The sequence below is a fragment of the Haliotis cracherodii genome, unplaced genomic scaffold (genome assembly GCF_022045235.1).
Source record: "Haliotis cracherodii isolate W230 unplaced genomic scaffold, xgHalCrac1.p SCAF_22, whole genome shotgun sequence".
Lineage (NCBI taxonomy): Eukaryota > Metazoa > Mollusca > Gastropoda > Lepetellida > Haliotidae > Haliotis > Haliotis cracherodii.
This window is the reverse complement of record NW_027266278.1, coordinates 13561765-13580182: the sequence shown is the minus strand read 5'-3', so window position 1 is coordinate 13580182 and position 18418 is coordinate 13561765. Positions and strand designations below refer to the sequence as shown.

The 18418-nt window shown below is 43.3% G+C and overlaps 1 protein-coding gene across 4 annotated transcripts in view; it reads right to left on the bottom strand.

The window, feature by feature from the left end:
* The window catches only part of LOC139471368 (kazrin-like), a 174704-nt gene that overhangs the window by 123153 nt on the left and 33133 nt on the right, over positions 1-18418 (bottom strand). The window contains exon 1 of one of the 4 annotated variants that reach the window (XM_071253701.1): positions 10996-11062. The exons of 2 other annotated variants lie outside the window; for them this stretch is intronic. Coding sequence is in view for 1 of the 2 variants with exons in the window: in XM_071253699.1 (XP_071109800.1) it covers positions 981-1017 (37 nt within the window). In the remaining variant the exon portion in view is untranslated. Of the gene's footprint in view, positions 1-980; positions 1319-10995; positions 11063-18418 lie in introns of those variants that run through there. One more of the 4 variants, XM_071253699.1, reaches the window with a different exon arrangement.

Sequence of the window (18418 nt, the reverse complement as noted above, 5' to 3'; positions counted from 1 at the left end):
ATTACTATTATTTCACTGGCATACTTCTTTGCCGCCAGCGACTGCCAAAATCGAAACTACCATCTTGGAAAATTTCTTTTGATCAAGTTAAATTTACATATAATTTACCCACTTAAATTAATATAAAATCATGATCAACCTTCATCACGTAATTAAGTCTGATATTAACACTGTAAGGAGCCCTTGTCATTCAGTTTCACATCAACCATTACATGGTGTATATAGGCAATATTGTAGGCAAAAAAAATAAAAGATACATCTTAAGAATCCTGACTGACTCCCTTGATGTTACAAATCAACAACAAAAATAATCATTAGAAGTGATGACATCCATGAAAAATGTCAAGTCAATAGATTCAAACGGCTCCGGGCGACATTGTTTAATAAAACCATTAAAGCCTCCTAGGTTTTGATGAAACACACAATAAATATCCAAAGGCGGATGAGTATTCTTCATAATGATATGTACAAATTATTGGTAGCAAAATATTTCAATTCATTTATACATTTATCACCAATGTATTGACTGATAATCAATAACCCCTTGGTGAACTATATATTATAATTACTTCGTGAACATTATAGTGCATAAATCTTATATACACCAGCAGATACTGCTCATATATCAGGTTTACTGTAGAATGATCGTTTCACCTTGACAACCGAGAAATGACAAAGTCTAGGGCACGGTTTGGTCTGTTTTGCAAATGAAACACCGTGCTGAAAGCTTTGTATTTCCCCGCTCGATTCAAGATAACACACGATACAAATGGTGGAGTGTCATGCGAATGCTATATTACTGCTGGCATTAAACCATGGCGTGTGGTATTTGCCTCAGATACATGGTTCCGTTTTCTGTAAATGTCGAAACCAGAGTAGTATACATACCATGATACGTCTAGAGAACCTTTCGACTAAGAAGACGATGAGGCGAGCGGGCTGATCAGACGTCAATACAAGTCTCAATTACATATGCTTACCTTTGACTAGATTGATGCGGTATTCTTTCAATGCCATTATTATAATTTGATGTTCTAACAGAAATGTTGTTGTGATGTTGTCTTTGAGTGCCACGCCCACACTGCACGTGTTTGTTGTGGCATGATCGTGTCCATCAAACTGGCGTGCGACCACCACCCGAGGTTTTGTTCATGTCGCCGTTCAGTATCCACCCGCTCTTGTGTCGCTCACGATTGTCTGACGAAGATTGCTGCGTAGCTTTATCCAATTCACGAAACACATCCAGCGAAAGAAGAATTATTACAAAAGATACACGAAATCCTGTCTAATCTCCACACATAACGTCTGCTAAGATATCACCCGGTCATCTTGGGCGATCTCATTGTGATAATGGGGGTGACAGGTTGACACACGCCACGGCGTAACAGCTGGAGGACTGTCTCATATCGCACCGAGGGGAGGAAGGAGCACAGGTGCAGCACGGTGCGACAGTGATGTCGCTCTGCGTTATTTACATTCCTCATATGTGTTTGATTGTTGACATTTTTGTGTTAGCGTGAAAACGACAGGTGAGTTTCGACCATTGTTTATACACCACCGTAAGTTAACAACAGGGGATGGACATGCCGTGGCTGTTCGCGAACGAAAGTTTAGCCCGGAGATCAACTGATATGACCTCTGAGCGACGGATAATCATTGACAGTTTACAGAGCTGTTAAAAAAGAGTCAACATTAACAATATTTCCAACTTAACAGGGTTTTTTTACAGTTAATTGCGTCGTTAATTAGTCCAGTGACGTCAATATTTACGAAAAACCTTTAGGGCCATTTTTTTCAAATATCATTTTCTTGAATTTCAAGATACATGCTAAGTTTAAATTTCAAAATAATGATCTTGAAATTTCAACTTAGTATGTATCTTGAAATTTAAACATAACATCTTGAAATTTCAAGTTAGTATCTTGAAATTTCAACTTATCTTGAAATTTCAAGATAATTAAACGACGCAATTAACTGTAAAAAAACGTTAAGTGTTCTTATGTTCTTTATTATGAGTAACACAACGTTTAAGTATATACTTACTCCTTCATCATGTGAATAAATGCTTTGAGGCAGAGAATTTCAACTTAGTTTCTTGAAATTTCAAGATAGTATCTAATTATTTTTTTTAAACAAATGGCCCTAAAAGGCTTCCGTAGGAGAGTCCTTAAGTGTATCACTTCCAAATGCCTTTCAAAGACTCCCTTAAAATCAGTCAAGAGATTGGGAGGTACCAAACCTAAGGCACCGAGAACAATGTGGAGTCGGGGACAACTTGAACGAAATGCGACAGAGCAGAGCCAAACTTTTTAATTTGTTTAATTATTTTTTTCATATATCTTAAACATGATATGGTCTGGGGTTAATATCGAGTCTAACCAAAGACCAACACACTTTAAATTTTTTAAAAACCCAGAAAGTTGCAAGGCAATGCGATAACAGTATTTATCACATACCCATCAATGATACGAGGCATATTGCATGTGCGATAGAGCCAACATGGAGACGGTCATATCACAGGGGTGTGATAACCAAACCCGCATTACAACCCATGTCGGGCTGATATGGCTAGTCAATGCATTTTGAATGGGAGATCGATATCAGCCTGGGTGGTAAGAATTTAGAGTTACGTCCCTTGGTGCTTTGTCAGATCGGCTAGTTTTCCCATGTGAATGTCTGCCAAGCAAGGTGAACTTGTTTTTTTCTTACTGTTTTACGGACAATCACGGAGTTTAGAGATGTTTTATGGATGGATACATTTTATAATTTGATGTTATGGTATATGATAAAAAGGTTCTTTATGACAGTTTTATTAACCTTACCCCATATCCACCTTCGACCCCCATATCTGCCCCTCTGGCCTTTGGCCCTCGGTCTCATATGGGGTCTCGGGTTGATATGGGGTATGATATAAAAAATGCCATAGATATCCCGTGCCGCTCCCAGCGTGTGATACATTCACATAGACTGGGCACCTGTCTACCGACATACGTGACTTCGCGTTAATCATGCAGGAAATTCGTGAACAACTCGTGGTTTTCAGGACCCGCCGAGGCACAGGTAACGGAAAACAGCAGGATGGATCAATTATAATGTCACCTTAAGACATTACGACGTAGACATATATACGCCCTTGCATAACCAACGCCACTGTATACATTGTATTTGTTGTTTGTTTGTTCGTTTGTTTTTTAACGCCGCAATCAACAATATTCCAGCTATGTGACGGCCGTCAGTAAATAATCCAGTCTGGACAAGACAATCCAGTTATTGACATCATGAGCATCGATCTACGCAATTGGGATACGATGACATACATCAACTAAGTCGGCGAGTTTGACCACCCGATCCCGTTAGTCGCCTCTTACGACAATCATAGTCGCCTTTTACGGCAAGCATGGGTACCGTTGCTGAACGCCTATTCTACCCCGGATCTTCCTGGGTTTACACATTGTGAATTTGAAGGCCGCACTCCGAAGAAAATGAAAAGCAGGTTTGACTTGTCTGCGATCATTACTCTGATACACAAAACACACACACATACATGCACGTCGCTATATAAGTGCAATAATCTTGGACGCGACGTTAAACCCAATTTCACCTCCCCTACTTCCCGTTATAATGATGTTGTCAGAAGCATCCCTTGTTATTGACTCAGTGGGGCACCGTAAGCAGATGAGGATAAATATTACATACTGTATTCCACATTCCGGGGCACATATTAGTTCCCCAGCAGGAGCTGGATGTACCAATAGGTCACAGCGCACAGAGATCCGAGAACCAGTCTATAGCTAAAGGACTCTGAGGCACCACCTGGTTCCCTGGGTCGGTAACAAGACTGTGTGGAGCTGGCGATATATCTGTTACGTCCTCAGTTGGAACGAGATGAGTTTAGCAATTCGGAAATAAATAGCATACCGTATCACAGTAGGTAGGTATTTAAAGAGTGTTTATTACCAGTCGGAGAAAATCTGAAAATAATCAACACAACCCCGGCCCTCCAAAACGTGACGTCATTGCGCTGTGCTGGTGCGTAGAGTATAGTTATTCGATTTCTCGACGTTAAGGCTGTTGTATAGGTGTTGCTACAACAAGAAATCTTAGACCGTTTTTTTTCAGTTAGTTATTTTGGTGGCGCTTGTCGACCACGTGTACGGGTCTGGTTCCAGCAAATTTTGGATGTCTATCAAACATTGTGATTTGGTGGAAGCTCACATCTGAAAACTGTGTTGTAATTGCATGTGATCCCATACTGGTGTATATTAACATTTAGTGCTAGAAATAAAGTTATCGTATTAAAAAAATATATATCTACAAAATAAAAATTATTATCCATGGACAATGCTTACTTCGCACAGTGCAAGGTTAATGAAGGCTGGATATGCGTTTTTCAGACCAAGCTTGACCTCGAACTATGAGGGTTTTGAAAAATCGTGACTTTAAAATGATCTTGCATCTCGAAATCAGACGTTGCCGCAAGCCCAAATCCAGTAATGTTTGTTTGATTGTTGTTTAACGCCGTGTTCCAGCATAATGATGGCGGTCCTTAAAACCAGACAGACCAGACAAACCAGTGATTGATGTTGTGAGCAACGCCTGCTCTGTCTGGCTAGGAGGACCAAGTCGGCCAACATCACCACCCTAATTATTCAGTCGAATCACCTTAGCGCCATTGCTGGGCAACGTTCGTAGCGCTGCGACTGTCGAAGTCTGTGTGAAATATGGGAGTTTCGACCACCTTAGTGCCATTGCTGGGCAACGTTCGTAGCGCTGCGACTGTCGACGTCTATGTGAAATATGGGAGTTTCAACCACCTTAGCGCCATTGGTTGGCAACGTTCGTAGCGCTGCGACTGTCGAAGTCTATGTGAAATATGGGAGTTTCGACCACCTTAGCGCCATTGTTTGGCAACGTTCGTAGTGCTGCGACTGTCGAAGTCTATGTGAAATATGGAGCGGTTTATGGGGGTATATGTTTGCGACAGAAATACTTTGTGACGTGTTTGATTTATGAGAGGAGATGGCTGATACATATATTTCTAGATACACATACCCCGGGGACTCTGTATCAAAATACGAGGGGTGATTGATAAGTTCTAAGCCTCACACAGAAGGAGTGTGAACATGTTGTGGACATTATATGATGTCCTAAGGGTATATCCACAGAAAAAACTTGCGTCTATTGAACAAATTCTTTCGCTGTGATAATATCTGTAATATAAGCAGGGTGTGACCTTTGGAAAAGGGACAAACACGAGGAAGGTGCACTTACCAAGTCCTTGAAAAGAATTGCTGAATACCCATTGCCCCATTCTTGTCGCAAGAGCCAACCAAAAATCGGGATCGAAAAATTTGATGATTTCGATTCATCGCACCCGGCGGCGTGGGTCGTGGTATATAACAACAATCACTGGTTTGTCTGGTCCAGACTCGATTATTTACAGGACGCCCTGATTTAGCCAGAATGGCGCGACTCTGGCGCTTGTGAGTGAGTGAGTTGTTTCACGTCGCTTTTAGCAATGTTCCAGCAATATCACGGCGGGGGACAACAAAAATGAGTTTCACACATTACACCCTTGTGGGGAATCGAACCCGGGTCTTCGGCGTGACGAGTGGACGCTTTAACCAATAGGTTACCCACCCACCACTGACTCCGGCGTTAGACCATTCCCTCAAAATTCAATACTTATATCTTTGCCGCAAACAAATCGTCCAGAAATGGTTTTACCTACAATGTAAGGCATCGGTGCATGCACCACACTTGATAAACTGTATGTTATCGTGTACGATAAACAAACAAATTTGTCATAGAAACACAGGACACATCAAGCATCTCATATCTGGGTACAGTTTCAGATAAACGGCTGTTTCAGAAGTATAATTGAGTCCATCAGTCTATTTGAAATATTTGCCTTGCTTCTCTTTGCACGTGCCATAAATAAATCAAATTATCACTGCTGGAGTTATAAACACTGACCGTTTTATCACAATCGGTGCTTCACTACAATATATACACCACGTCTAAAATAAGTCATGCGGTAAATTAACACGTTACCACAATCTTCCCCGAAGACAGCCAATCAAATCTTGGATCCATCGTGTCAAGGTTATCAAAGGGAGATAACTGTAGTTCGCTACGAGACAGCTGTAGATACTCAAACGTTGATTAGAAGGCTTTTAAACATTTTTAAGAGTGGGGGCCATGTGTTGTAATGGATGCTGTGATGTGTATGTCGGTAACTGAGTGTTGATGACGTGCATTCCGACAGTATTCGATAAGCATATATCATGTATCCAAACAACCAGGCAACCAGATTGTATTACTGGTGCACGGCAATAAAGGACATGCACATCCGTTCAGAAAACGAACTGACGGGGGGTACATGTTTGTAGTGCTGGGGCACGGGTGGCCCAGCCGTCTAAGGCGCCGTGCAGAGTTGCGTCCCTTAGTCATGCCAGAAACATGATCGTTGTTTGAATTTCAGATTCGTCTTGATTATGTTTCTTGGTTTGTCTGCACCGTGCCCGTGCTTGAAGAGTTCATCACTGTGGTAAACGTCTAACACCTGCATCACTTTATGCTTTCCTCCCACAATTAATAGGTGAGGTGAGGTGAAATGGGGTTTAACGTCGCGTCCAAGATTATTGCACTTATATAGGGACGTGCATGTACGTGTGTGTGTGTGTGGCTACTTGAATACATGAATACCCCACTCAGACACAGTATACTGACTCCGAGCCGACCAGTCCTTATTTTAGCCCCTTAATGCCGAGCGCCAGACAGGGTAACAACAAGTACCATCTTTTAACGTCTTTAGGTATGACGCGGCCGGGGATCAAACCCCGGACCTTCCGCTCTCCGGGCGGACGCTCTACCAGTAGACCACGGAGGCGGTCCCCCCATTCATAAGCTGACACGCCGTGTTACAACTGGAATACTGCACACGGAGGCGTTAATTAAACCCCACCTCAAACACTCGCAGACTTACTGGACAGTAGCAGAAATCGCCATCAAGAACACGAGGGGTCCTGTTCGAGTGATCTAAGGCGCCGAATCTGTCTACAAAGTTGCGTCCCTTAGCCATGTCATAATCTCATCAAAAGTTGTTGGTTCGAATCCATGCATGGTGGTGTTTTGACAATTCAGCTTCCATGTAAACTAGTAAAAGCTAGAAAGCTCAACATCGCTCTCGGGTTCCAGCTTTCCAAAACATCTGAATAATATGATATCATTTTTTTCTGTATGCCCTGTCAATCTGTGAGTGAGTGAGTGAGTATGATTTTACGCCGCTCTTTAGCAATATTCCAGCAATATCACGACGGGGGACACCAGAAATGGGCTTCACACATTGTACACATGTCGGGAATCGATCCCGGGTCTTCGGCGTGACGAGCTAACGCTTTAACCACTAGGCTACCCGACCGCCCCTGTCAGTCTGTACAGGCAAAAGAGAGTATACACCGATGTTTGATGGTGGCTAAAAATGAAAACAACCAGAAACGATTATTCGAAGGTGATGTATTTCATACGGGTATTGGGCGGTCGGGTAGCCTAGTGGTTAAAGCGTTCGCTCGTAACGCAGAAGACCCGGGTTCGATCCCCGACATGGGTACAATGTGTGAAGCCCATTTCTGGAGTCCCCCGCCGTGATATTGCTGGAATAATGCTAAAAGCGGCGTAAAATCAAACTCACTCACTCATACGGGTATTATTGCCGTGTTTTGGACCTTTAACTTGCAGTGTTTCGGCGAATGTTTTCAGCCTAGTAACGTTTTGGTAACATTTGCAATATTTTGGTCAAATTCAATTATCAAGTGCGTTTACTTTCTTTTGTCCGACAGTTTATAAAGTTCGATATCGAATTCGAATTAGGCATATACTTATCATGTAAATTTAATTCACAGTAAAACAGGGCAGTCGTCACCACTTTAATCTTTCCGTAACCTGTAAGGTCTCCATCGGCTTGTCTCGGAATGGCTTGAGTTAGTCACGAATGAAAAACAGGGATGTGGTTATTGAGAGACCATATATCGGTATATGGTCTCTGGGTTATTTTATGTCTTCTCACAAGTACCCCTTGGGTTCTATAATCCTCGATATATCAGTAGTCTATGCAGCATAATACAGATGCTGTTGCAATAACGGGACTTTCATCAATAAACTAGCGTCTGCCCTGCATATCACTTTAATCGTGACATATGCCAAAGGCCTCATAGTAGTGACGTTTTATGCCTTTACCGGAGTTTAATGGTCTTCTGCTACCAGGATTGTATGTCCAGACACGCGAGCTGCCTGGTTACGATCGGCCATAAATGTATTTTAAAGGCGTTGTTAACTTCAACTGGCATTACTGATAGAATGCGCAACCGCCTTGTCGCATATAAGGCATGGTGGATACGTAATGTATTTGCGATGTCACGATTGACATGATCATTGTGCTTGTTGTTTACCTTCGCCCTCAGCAACTTCCCAGCTCTGTGATAGAGGTTTGTAAATAACCCAGTCGGGACCAGACAATCCAGTGATTGATATTTGTACCAATCATCCACGCATCGGGTAACGACGATACTATCAACCAAGTTACCAAACCTAAACACTCGATCCATTTAGCCACCGTTATGACAAGCATAGATTGCTGGGATCCTATTCCAGCCAGCAACTATTATAGATTCATCATAAGATCCGATTAATATATACAATTTATTAGTTGATATTGTAACTTGTGTTAAAAAGTAAAGTTTCGGGTTTCCCAGACGTTCCTGAGAGTGTGAAAAGACCCGTTTGTGATTTAAACCAAAAAATCGTCAGATTATTTCATTTAAACCACATTCTGTTATCCAGTGTATCAACGCTCCTTTCTTTACATTGATCATAACAGAACAGAGTACACTGGGTAATCGAGGGTGCACCCAACCAAATATATGTACGGCATGCAATCCGCTAAACAAAGATCTGAGAACATCTCATTACGGGTCACGTCAGACCGACCTTGTGCGAACTTTGACCGAAAAATGGAAAATACCAATGAGAAGGCAGCTTTCTCGTGCTCTACGGCCCTAATTTCATATTGGCGACTACGCTTCGAAACATATTTTGACAAATTCTCGATTACAAATTTGAAACCTGAACAAAAAAAACCCATTCTGGAATGGCTAATAGATGTCCAGATTGTAAAGATTCAGTCGTTAAACCCGTAACTATCGTTCGGAATACCCCATGTTAAAGTTTTCGAGGTTGCATGATTAGAAATCACATTGCGACTGTCACTTTCATAATCTGGAAAGCGACGCTCTGATTGGTCGGAGGAAAGGTCGTTCTGACGTAACCCCAAATGGGATGTCTTCAGATCTTTGTTTAGCGGTAGCGAGAACTAAGGTCTGATTTTAATAAGATTGGTACGGCTTGTAACTACTTAATGTTGTTGCACACATGTCAGAGTGAGAGTTGTATAAAGATATATATCACATAAGCATGGATGAATGCATAGCTTATTACGGGTAGAAATCATCTCGCTCTGGTAAGTGAGTGAGGGAGTAGAGTTAAACGCCGCTTGGAACAGTAATCCAGTTTTATCACGCGTGCCAGCTTGATGTGGGAGGAAAGCCCGAAGTGATGCAGGTCTCAGACGTTTACCACTTTTGCCAAACCCGGGATTCAAACCCACGAAGATGAGTTTCTGGCGTGCCCAAGGGACGCAACTTTCCACAGCGAATTGCGGCACCTTTGACGACCTGCTTCCCGTGCACCCTCTGGTGCCGCGAGTGACACAGGAGTATACAGCGATCATGTATTCGTGCTATTTCACGACAATGAAAACCAGTTTTGAATATTTTTCACACATCACTCCCACGTTGGGAATCCTTGGTCATCGGTGTGACTTACTTACATATAGAGGGGCTGTCGGGTAGCCTAGGGGTTAAAGCGTTCGCTCGTCACGCCGAAGGTCCGGGGTCGATTCCCGACATGGGTACAATGTGTAAAGCCCATTTCTGGTGTCCCCCGCCGTGATATTGCTGGAATATTGCTAAAAGCGGCGTAAAACCAAACTCACTCACTCGCTTACTTACATATGGAGTAGTAGATTGACGATAATTAGGAACATGAACACATGTGGTATAGCTGACATAGTACGAAGAATATTACTTAACACATGCACTGGTATACATAATATATTGTACCACTTCGCCCTGACGATACCATTGAAACATGTTGGAGAATAAGTCGTGTTGTGTCATTACCGTGTGATTGCTTGTATGTGTATTTGTTGTTTAACCCCGCACTCAGCAATATTCCAGCTATATGACGGCGGTCTGTAAATAATCGAGTCTGGACCAGACAATCCAGTGATTGATATCGTGAGTATCGATCCACATAATTGGGACCGATGACATGCATCAAACCGATCCTCTCGACAAGCATAGTCGCATTATCGCCTTTTACGGCAAGCGTGGGTTGCAGAAGCCATTACCCTGTGAATTTCTTTATACATATATATCTATCTATCTATATATATATATATATATATATATATATATATATATATATATATATATGCTTCTTTATCCTGGCGAATCGCCTCTCTCTCTCTCCACCCCCCCCCCCCCCCCCCCCCCTCTCTCTCTCTCTCTCTCTCTCCCTCACTCTCTCTCTCTCTTATGTGTGGTGTTACGTAGAGGAGTCTCCGAGTCTCCGAGATTCACGTTCGCAACCGATTGGCATGTTCGCATGTTATCAGTGAAATGTAATCTTTAAGCGACTGTGTCACTCTAAGGGTCACGTGGATGTGGGTGGACGTCTTGCACGTTTATCTCTGAATGAATGACACCGAATAGTTTTATATATAGTTTTCAGGAAATACAGATACCTGAAAAATCTTCCTGGCAAGAGCACAGACTCACAACACATCTCGGCTTGCGGTTAATATTTACACCACAACCATATTTCCAAAATATTCCGCACCACTTGGCAAAATAACAAAACGAAAAAGTAACTCACCAGTGTGTCTCTGATGGTTCCGCAATCGGATCTGAAGTACGTCTGCTGCAATGGATGTTCCAGAATACCTCGGCTAACTCAGCAGACGATCACAACTTAGGTAATCGAGAGACCACTATTAAATGAGTCAGGGCCAAGATATCAGCTAAGAACCTCGGGTGATAGTTTCTTTACCACATGAACCAGACGTGCCACTGAATTTATCATAGAAGAAACGGTGTTGCATTGGACATAGATACCAACGTACCCCGTTATAACACGATTCTTCACGGGAGGACCCGTAGAAGATTGAATTTCAAACTCCCGACACGCCTTAGAAACACGGAAGTGGATGATGCGATGCCTTTTACCGCTGCAGGGAAACCGTGTTGCTATGATAATAAACAAACGATCGATGTGAATAAAACTATTTTCATTGCCACAAATAGTATGTGAACATAAGGCGTGAAATGAGGTTACTCATTATAAATGTGGCATGTGATGACTTATCTGTTCATTAAGTGATTAACATTTTTTATATGGTTGTGCTGGTATAGGGGGAACAGATGCGTCTTATAGAGAAGACGAACATAACAAGATCTTGCACTATTTCTGGTCAATAATTATTAATTGTCATGAACAAGTTTGCGATGAAAAAAAAATGGCGATGAAAGTATCGTAAAGACGTGTTTTAACGGAAAATTTGTAATGTACATCCAGGTTAAAACTAGACATAACTTGTGATAAGTTAAAAATAAAAATCAGCAGTGTATTTATGTACGTTTGAGGTCGACAAAGTTGATGCATGATATGTTTACAATGTCCATAGAACATCTTCAACGAATCTTTAATTCTTGGCTTGGGGACTATCTATGTTTTCTCTAAAAAAACTGCAGCGGTGTAAAGCGTTACAAATAAGAAGGATGTGTTGCTGTATCTACAAGTTATCAGCAATGGAGGGGGTTTGGGATGGGGGGGGGGGGGGGGGGGGGGGGGGGGTTTGGGGCATCTTACTGATGCCAGCAAGACTTGCTACTACTAGACTGAGATATGGATGCTAGCACTGTATACAACGCTGATTGGGAGACATCGCGAGGGACTCAGACAGCGCCCCTGTGGTTAATGACGGACATCTTCCAGAAAGGGAGATAACCAAATTGATGTGTTTCATTTTGGTCCGAGCAGAGGTTAGACTAGCCAAAATAGTCAAAGGTTGATTAATTTCATGTACACTTACATCGGTAGACTAACGCTTAGTCTCTGAATATATAGCCTTTTGATAGAAACAAAGAACTCCATTTAAATTGAAAAGGAGCCCGAGTGAGATGAAAATCTAGATTTTATTCATTCATTTAGAGCTATAGTGAGTGAGTGCGTTGGGTTTAACGCCGCTTTTAACAGTATTCCAGTTATATCGCGGCGTGTCAGCTTAATGTGGGAGGAAAGCCCGAAGTGATGCAGGTCTCAGCACGGGTATGGTGCTGACAAACCTAGAAACATAATCGGGGCGAACCGGGATTCGATCCCACAGTCATAGGTTTCTGGCGTGCCCAAAGGACGCAATTCTGCACAGCGAATCGCGGCGCCTTAGACGACTGGGCCACCCGTGCCCCCTTAAAGCTATAGCATTACATTTAAGGTTGGGCGGAAGGGGGAAAAAATGGTTCAGGGACTGCGACAGGCTATAACTTCGGGGGATAGAGGTAGGGACAGTCCCCCCGGATTAACGCCGCACTCAAACTTTAAGTTTTATATATATGGGCGGTCTATACTAATCGAGTCTGGACCTGGCAAACCAGAGATTATTATCAACGATCAACAACGTCGGGGTATACGAGGACACTCAATCAACCAAGTCACCGAGCCTGTCCACCCGATCTCACAAGCAGAAATTGCAGGGAACCTATTTTAGCCCGAACTCTCCGCAAAGAGACAAACTTACGCCGAAGAGAATTGTGCATTCGTGACTAACTCGTGTTATTCCGGGACAAGCCGAATTGCGACTCGTGCCCCCCTCGTAGCCATTTTTGCGACTGGGTTCCGTCTAAGGGCAAAGTTGAAAGAATTGTGAACTCGTTGCGTAATGATTTACGTGTATTTCCACCATGTCAGATATATTCCAGATGCTATTCAAACACATCGGGACTTGAACGCATTAAGGTGGAACACATTTAACTGATTCTAGGGTATATTTTTAGATGTAAGACATGTGTAAAATCAAAGGATTCTTTGACCGAAGTACATTCTGATTGCTTTGTCGTATTTTGGGGTGTTTTAAATCTCCTAAACATCCGGGAGAAATGTTTTATCCAACTTTATAAATTCCTAAACGAAAAACGGTCGCCCAAATGCAATGCACGAGCTGCATGCATTGCATGGCCGAGAGTCGAGTTGCTTGTCCCCTTTTCGAAACTGGACTCGACCTTGTCAATTTCGCACGTGCAGCAAAAGTTTCTCGCGGCAACAACATGCTCTCAGCTGTTGCTTTCAAATACGTGGAAGACAATGCGTGGCTCAAAGAAAAAATCAGATGATGTTGATATGATAAGTTTATGAGATTTGAGAAAAAAAATCAACATATTTCGTCAGACACTGACCATAATAATGTATATTGCTACGTAGTATGACTTCAAAATATTTTCTACTGTTCAAAAGATTGTATGGTGAATTGAAAATCCTTAGGGGGCAAGCATTTGATTTTTGGGGGAGGGGACGGGATTTTGGTTTGAGATCAGCACATATTATTATGTTTAAGAGCTCAATTATTTTCCCCACCACAAACAGGTGCTCGATTCGTCACCTCCGAAAAGAAGCAATGATGGCGAATGAGTCCGGATAGCCTTGCTCCAAGACTGTACTGAATGATAAGTCCGTGGGTGTACTTCTTTTCTTATGATAGGCAAGTCTACATAAGCGGACAACTTGTTCTTATTATTTTTAAATTATATAATATAGAAATCACCGGCATCAGTCCGGACTAGTACAAGCAGCCACACAAACACGTCGCTATATAAGTGCAATAATCTTGGACGCGACGTTAAACCCCATTTCACCTCACCTCACCTATAAAATTGGGGGACATTTGTTATAACGAAATTGGCATTCTCAAGGGAGAAGGAGACTGGGTAAGTCTAGATATCTAGGCATGCACGGTGGCACATCTTCTAACGCGCACGTAAGTCGCCGCGTTTGGGAACGTGTATTTGCAGCATGGAATGCGGGGATCTCTCGCCTACACGGTGATGTAAATACACCCGAACACGGGACTCGCACCGCGAACTTCGCCCCTCCGCAGTCGGGAGAATGACGGATATGTGGCCAATGTTTGTGGCATGACGTTGGACATAAATATAGCTGCTGATAAGATGGCCAACGATAAACAGGCAATGCCCGCCAATAGCTGCACCAGAGTTGGTGGTTAAAGGTCGTTCAAGGTACATTCGTAAAGTCAAAATCCTTTGTTTGTTTGTTGTTTGACGCCGCACTCAGCAATATTCCAGCTATATGACGGTCTGTCAATAATTGAGTCTGGACCAAACAATCCAGTGATTGACATCATGAGCATCGATCTACGCAATTGGGATACGATGACATGCAGCCAAGTCTGACCACCCGATCCTGTTAGTCGCCTCTTACGACAAGCATAGTCGTATTTACGCCAGCATGGGTTGCTGAGGACCTATTCTAGCGTCTGCTCTGCATATCACCTTAATCTGACATGTGTCAGTAACCTCATTGTAGAAACGTTTTATGCCTTTGTAGGAGTTTAATGGTCTTCGGTCACCAGGATTGTATGTCCAGACACGCGAGCTGTTTGGTTACGATCAAATAAATGTATTTTAAAGGCGTTCTTTTTTTCAACTGGCTCTGCTGATAGAATGCGCAAACACCTCGTCGCATGCAATGCATGGTTTATAATGAATAAAATTATGTTTTTGCGATGTCACGATTGACATGATAATTTTACTTGTTTTTCAACGCCACGCTCAGCAACTTTCCAGCTATAATGATAGCGGTCTGTAAATAATCGTGTCTGGACCAGACAATCCAGTGATATCATGAGCATCGATCTACGCAATTGGGATGGATCAACAAAGTCATCGAGTCTGAGCACCTGATCTTGTAAGTCGCCGCTCACGGCAGCACAGTCGCCTTTTAAGGCAAGCATGGGTAGCTGAACACCTATTCTACCACGGACATTCACGGGTAAAGAGTGAATGAGTTTGGGTAAGTGATTGAGTGAGTGAGATTTACGCCGAATTTAGCAATATTCAAACAATATCACAGCAGGCGACATCAGAAATGAGCTTTACCCATGTACACATGTGGGGAATCGAACCCGGGTCTTCGGCGTGACGAGCGAACGCTTTAACCACTGGGCTACCCGACTGCCGCATAACTTCAGGTGATATAGAGGTAGGAACTGTCACTTCCAGGCCAACGTTGCCAGCGTCTGGGATGACACACGCCAGGAACCCGTGAAGATCCGGGGTAGATTAGGTCTTCAGCAACCCATGCTTGCCGTAAAAGGCGACTAACGGGATCGGGTGGTCAGGCTCGCTGACTTGGTTGAAGCATGTCATCGATCCCGATCGGGTGGATCGATGCTCATGATGTCAATCACTGGATTGTCTGGTCCAGACTCGATTATTTACAGACTGCCGTCATATAGCTGGAATATTTCTGAGAGCGGCGTTAAACAACAAACCAACTATTATGTGGGATCAACCCTTCTGGCATAGCACGGATCCTGGTACCCGTTCCACAAAGCGATCTTAGGGCTACGATTGTCGTTAGTCAGTGTTGAAGAGGGGAGTTACGATCGACTTAGCGCTAAGGTCGCTCTGTGGAACGGGGACCTGGTGGGTTAGACACTGCACTAGACAACCATGCCTGCACTCGTGTCATTCCCTAAACCTTGCCTCTGGATACAGGTGGCGGGGGTGCGTGCACCTATACTTTTACATACAGGAGAATGAGATACGGAAGAGTTCCAAGCGAAGACTAATATGTTTTTTCACCTACATCTTACCAATCACCTCTTTATAACGTCGGACATAGCACGACTGATAAGTGAATGATTTAACGCCGCGAATATATCCCAGGCGGACGTTGGCGCTCTACTGGACACTTCTGCTTGTGACAACACAGGTCCGTCTGTGGGTCTACAGCGTTTATTTCTATGACCTTATGCAGCTACATCATAATCGGGGATAGAACAGGTCCCCACCTACTCATACTTGCCGTAAAAGGCGACTATTCTTGTCGTAAAAGGCGACTAACGGGATCGGGTGGTCAGGCTCGCCAACTTGGTTGATGCATGTCATCGATCCCAATTGCGTGGATCGATGCTCATGATGTCAATCACTGGATTGTCTGGTCCAGACTGGATTATTTACAGATCGCCGTCATATAGCTGGAATATTGCAGAGTGTGGCGTTAAACAACAAACAAACAAGAAACAAACAAACAAAACATCATAATCGTGGTTATGGTCTCCAGTTTGCCTCTCGGAGGCGTGAGAGAGCGAACCTGCCTAGCCGCTGTCCGAGGGTCAAGTCCCGACTCCCAGAAAGCTCCCTATATATAGCCCTAAGGTGAATGAATCAGTCAGACTGCCAGCGTATTCAGTTGTGCAGGTCGATGGGGGGAGGAGAGGACGGGGCGATCAAGTCCTGGATGTTTGGAACTTTGGTGAAACCCACGAGAATATCAGGGCTTCGAACCCACCATTGGGTGAGTGAGTGAGTTGGGTTTAACGCCCCTTTGAACAGTATTCCAGTTATATTTCGGCGTGTCAGCTTTCTCCGGGTGGAAACACGAAGTGGTGCAGGTCTTCCACGTTAACCGGAATTCGAACCCACAAATCTGGTGTGCCCAAGGGACGCAACTCTAAAAGCGAATTGCTTAGACGACTGGGCCATCCGTACTCCCATTTTTAAAATATTTCTTTTTCTCCAAATTACAGTGAGTGAGTATGGTTTTACGCCGCTTTTAGCAATATTCCAGCAATATCACGGCGGGGGACACCAGAAATGGGCTTCACACATTGTACCCATGTCGGGAATCAAACCCGGGTCTTCGGCATGACGAGCGAACGCTTTAACCACTAGGCTACCCGACCGCCCCTCCAAATTACAGGGATTTACCTGGGAATCCAAATCATGAGTCAACCATCATCATCACCGCCACCATCATTGATAATTATGATCGTGATAATCATCAATATCAGCACAAACATCATCATCATCATCATCATCATCATCATCATCATCATCATCGGGGGCGGTCGGGTAGCCTAGTGATAAAAGCGTTCGCTCCTCACGCCGAAGACTCGGGTTCGATTCCCGATATGGGTACAATGTGTGAAGCCCTTTTCTGGTGTCCCCCGCCATGATATTGCTAGAATATTGCTAAAAGCGGCGTAAAACCATACTCACTCACTCATCTCTTATCGATATAGTCATCACCCCCCACCATCATCACATCATCGTCGTAGCCATGATGATAATCATCAATATCATCACACATTCCCATCAGTTCGTGTTGTGTTGCCTACACACACAGTGAAGCCGATGTGGTATAACTCCTAGCCATGTTTACCTCACCAGGAGCATGAATGTATTTCGCCGGAAGTAATCAGAGTGAAATAGCAAAATTACCCTAACAACACATGTGTTTATTCCCCGATTCCGACTACAAACGAGCGCTTTACTTTAAAGGTTGAATCGATTTTAATCTCGTTAGAGTCTGTATTGGGTGTTGTATTTCTACCATTCCACAAAAACAGGAAGTGTTTGGCTTCTCCAAGAGCGCTACAAGGCCGGGGGAAGAGAAGGCTGATGGAGGTTGTTTGGTACACCATTAGCAACATGATGCCTTCTATAAATATATATATTTCTCGTGAAATGACCTTCTATGCTTGACGTTAATTAACAGTAAAGTTAACTTGATAAATGTTTGTTTGTTTGTTGTTTAACGCCGCACTCAGCAATATTCCAGCTATATGACGGCGGTCTGTAAATAACCGAGTCTGGACCAGACAATCCAGTGATTGATGTCATGAGCATCGGACCTGTAAAGATCCGGGGTAGAATATGTTTTCAGTAACCCCTGCTTGTCGTAAGAGGCGACTAACGGGATCGGGTGGTCAGGCTCGCTGACTTTGTTGATGCATGTCATCGTATCCCAATTGTGTGTATCGATGCGTACCATTTATGTCAGTGCCTTTATTATGAGGAAAGTATACACTGCCGGGCAAAAGAAAGTGCACACCTATGTTTGATAGTGGCTGAAATGAAACAAACAAGAAATGGGAAATGTTTGTAAAAAAAATTCAAATCCATTTTTCAAATGCATACATGTACTTTCTTTCGCCCGTCCATGTACAAGTCATAGGTAGGGTAGCCTAGTGGTTAAAGCATTCGCTCGTTTCGCCGAAGAC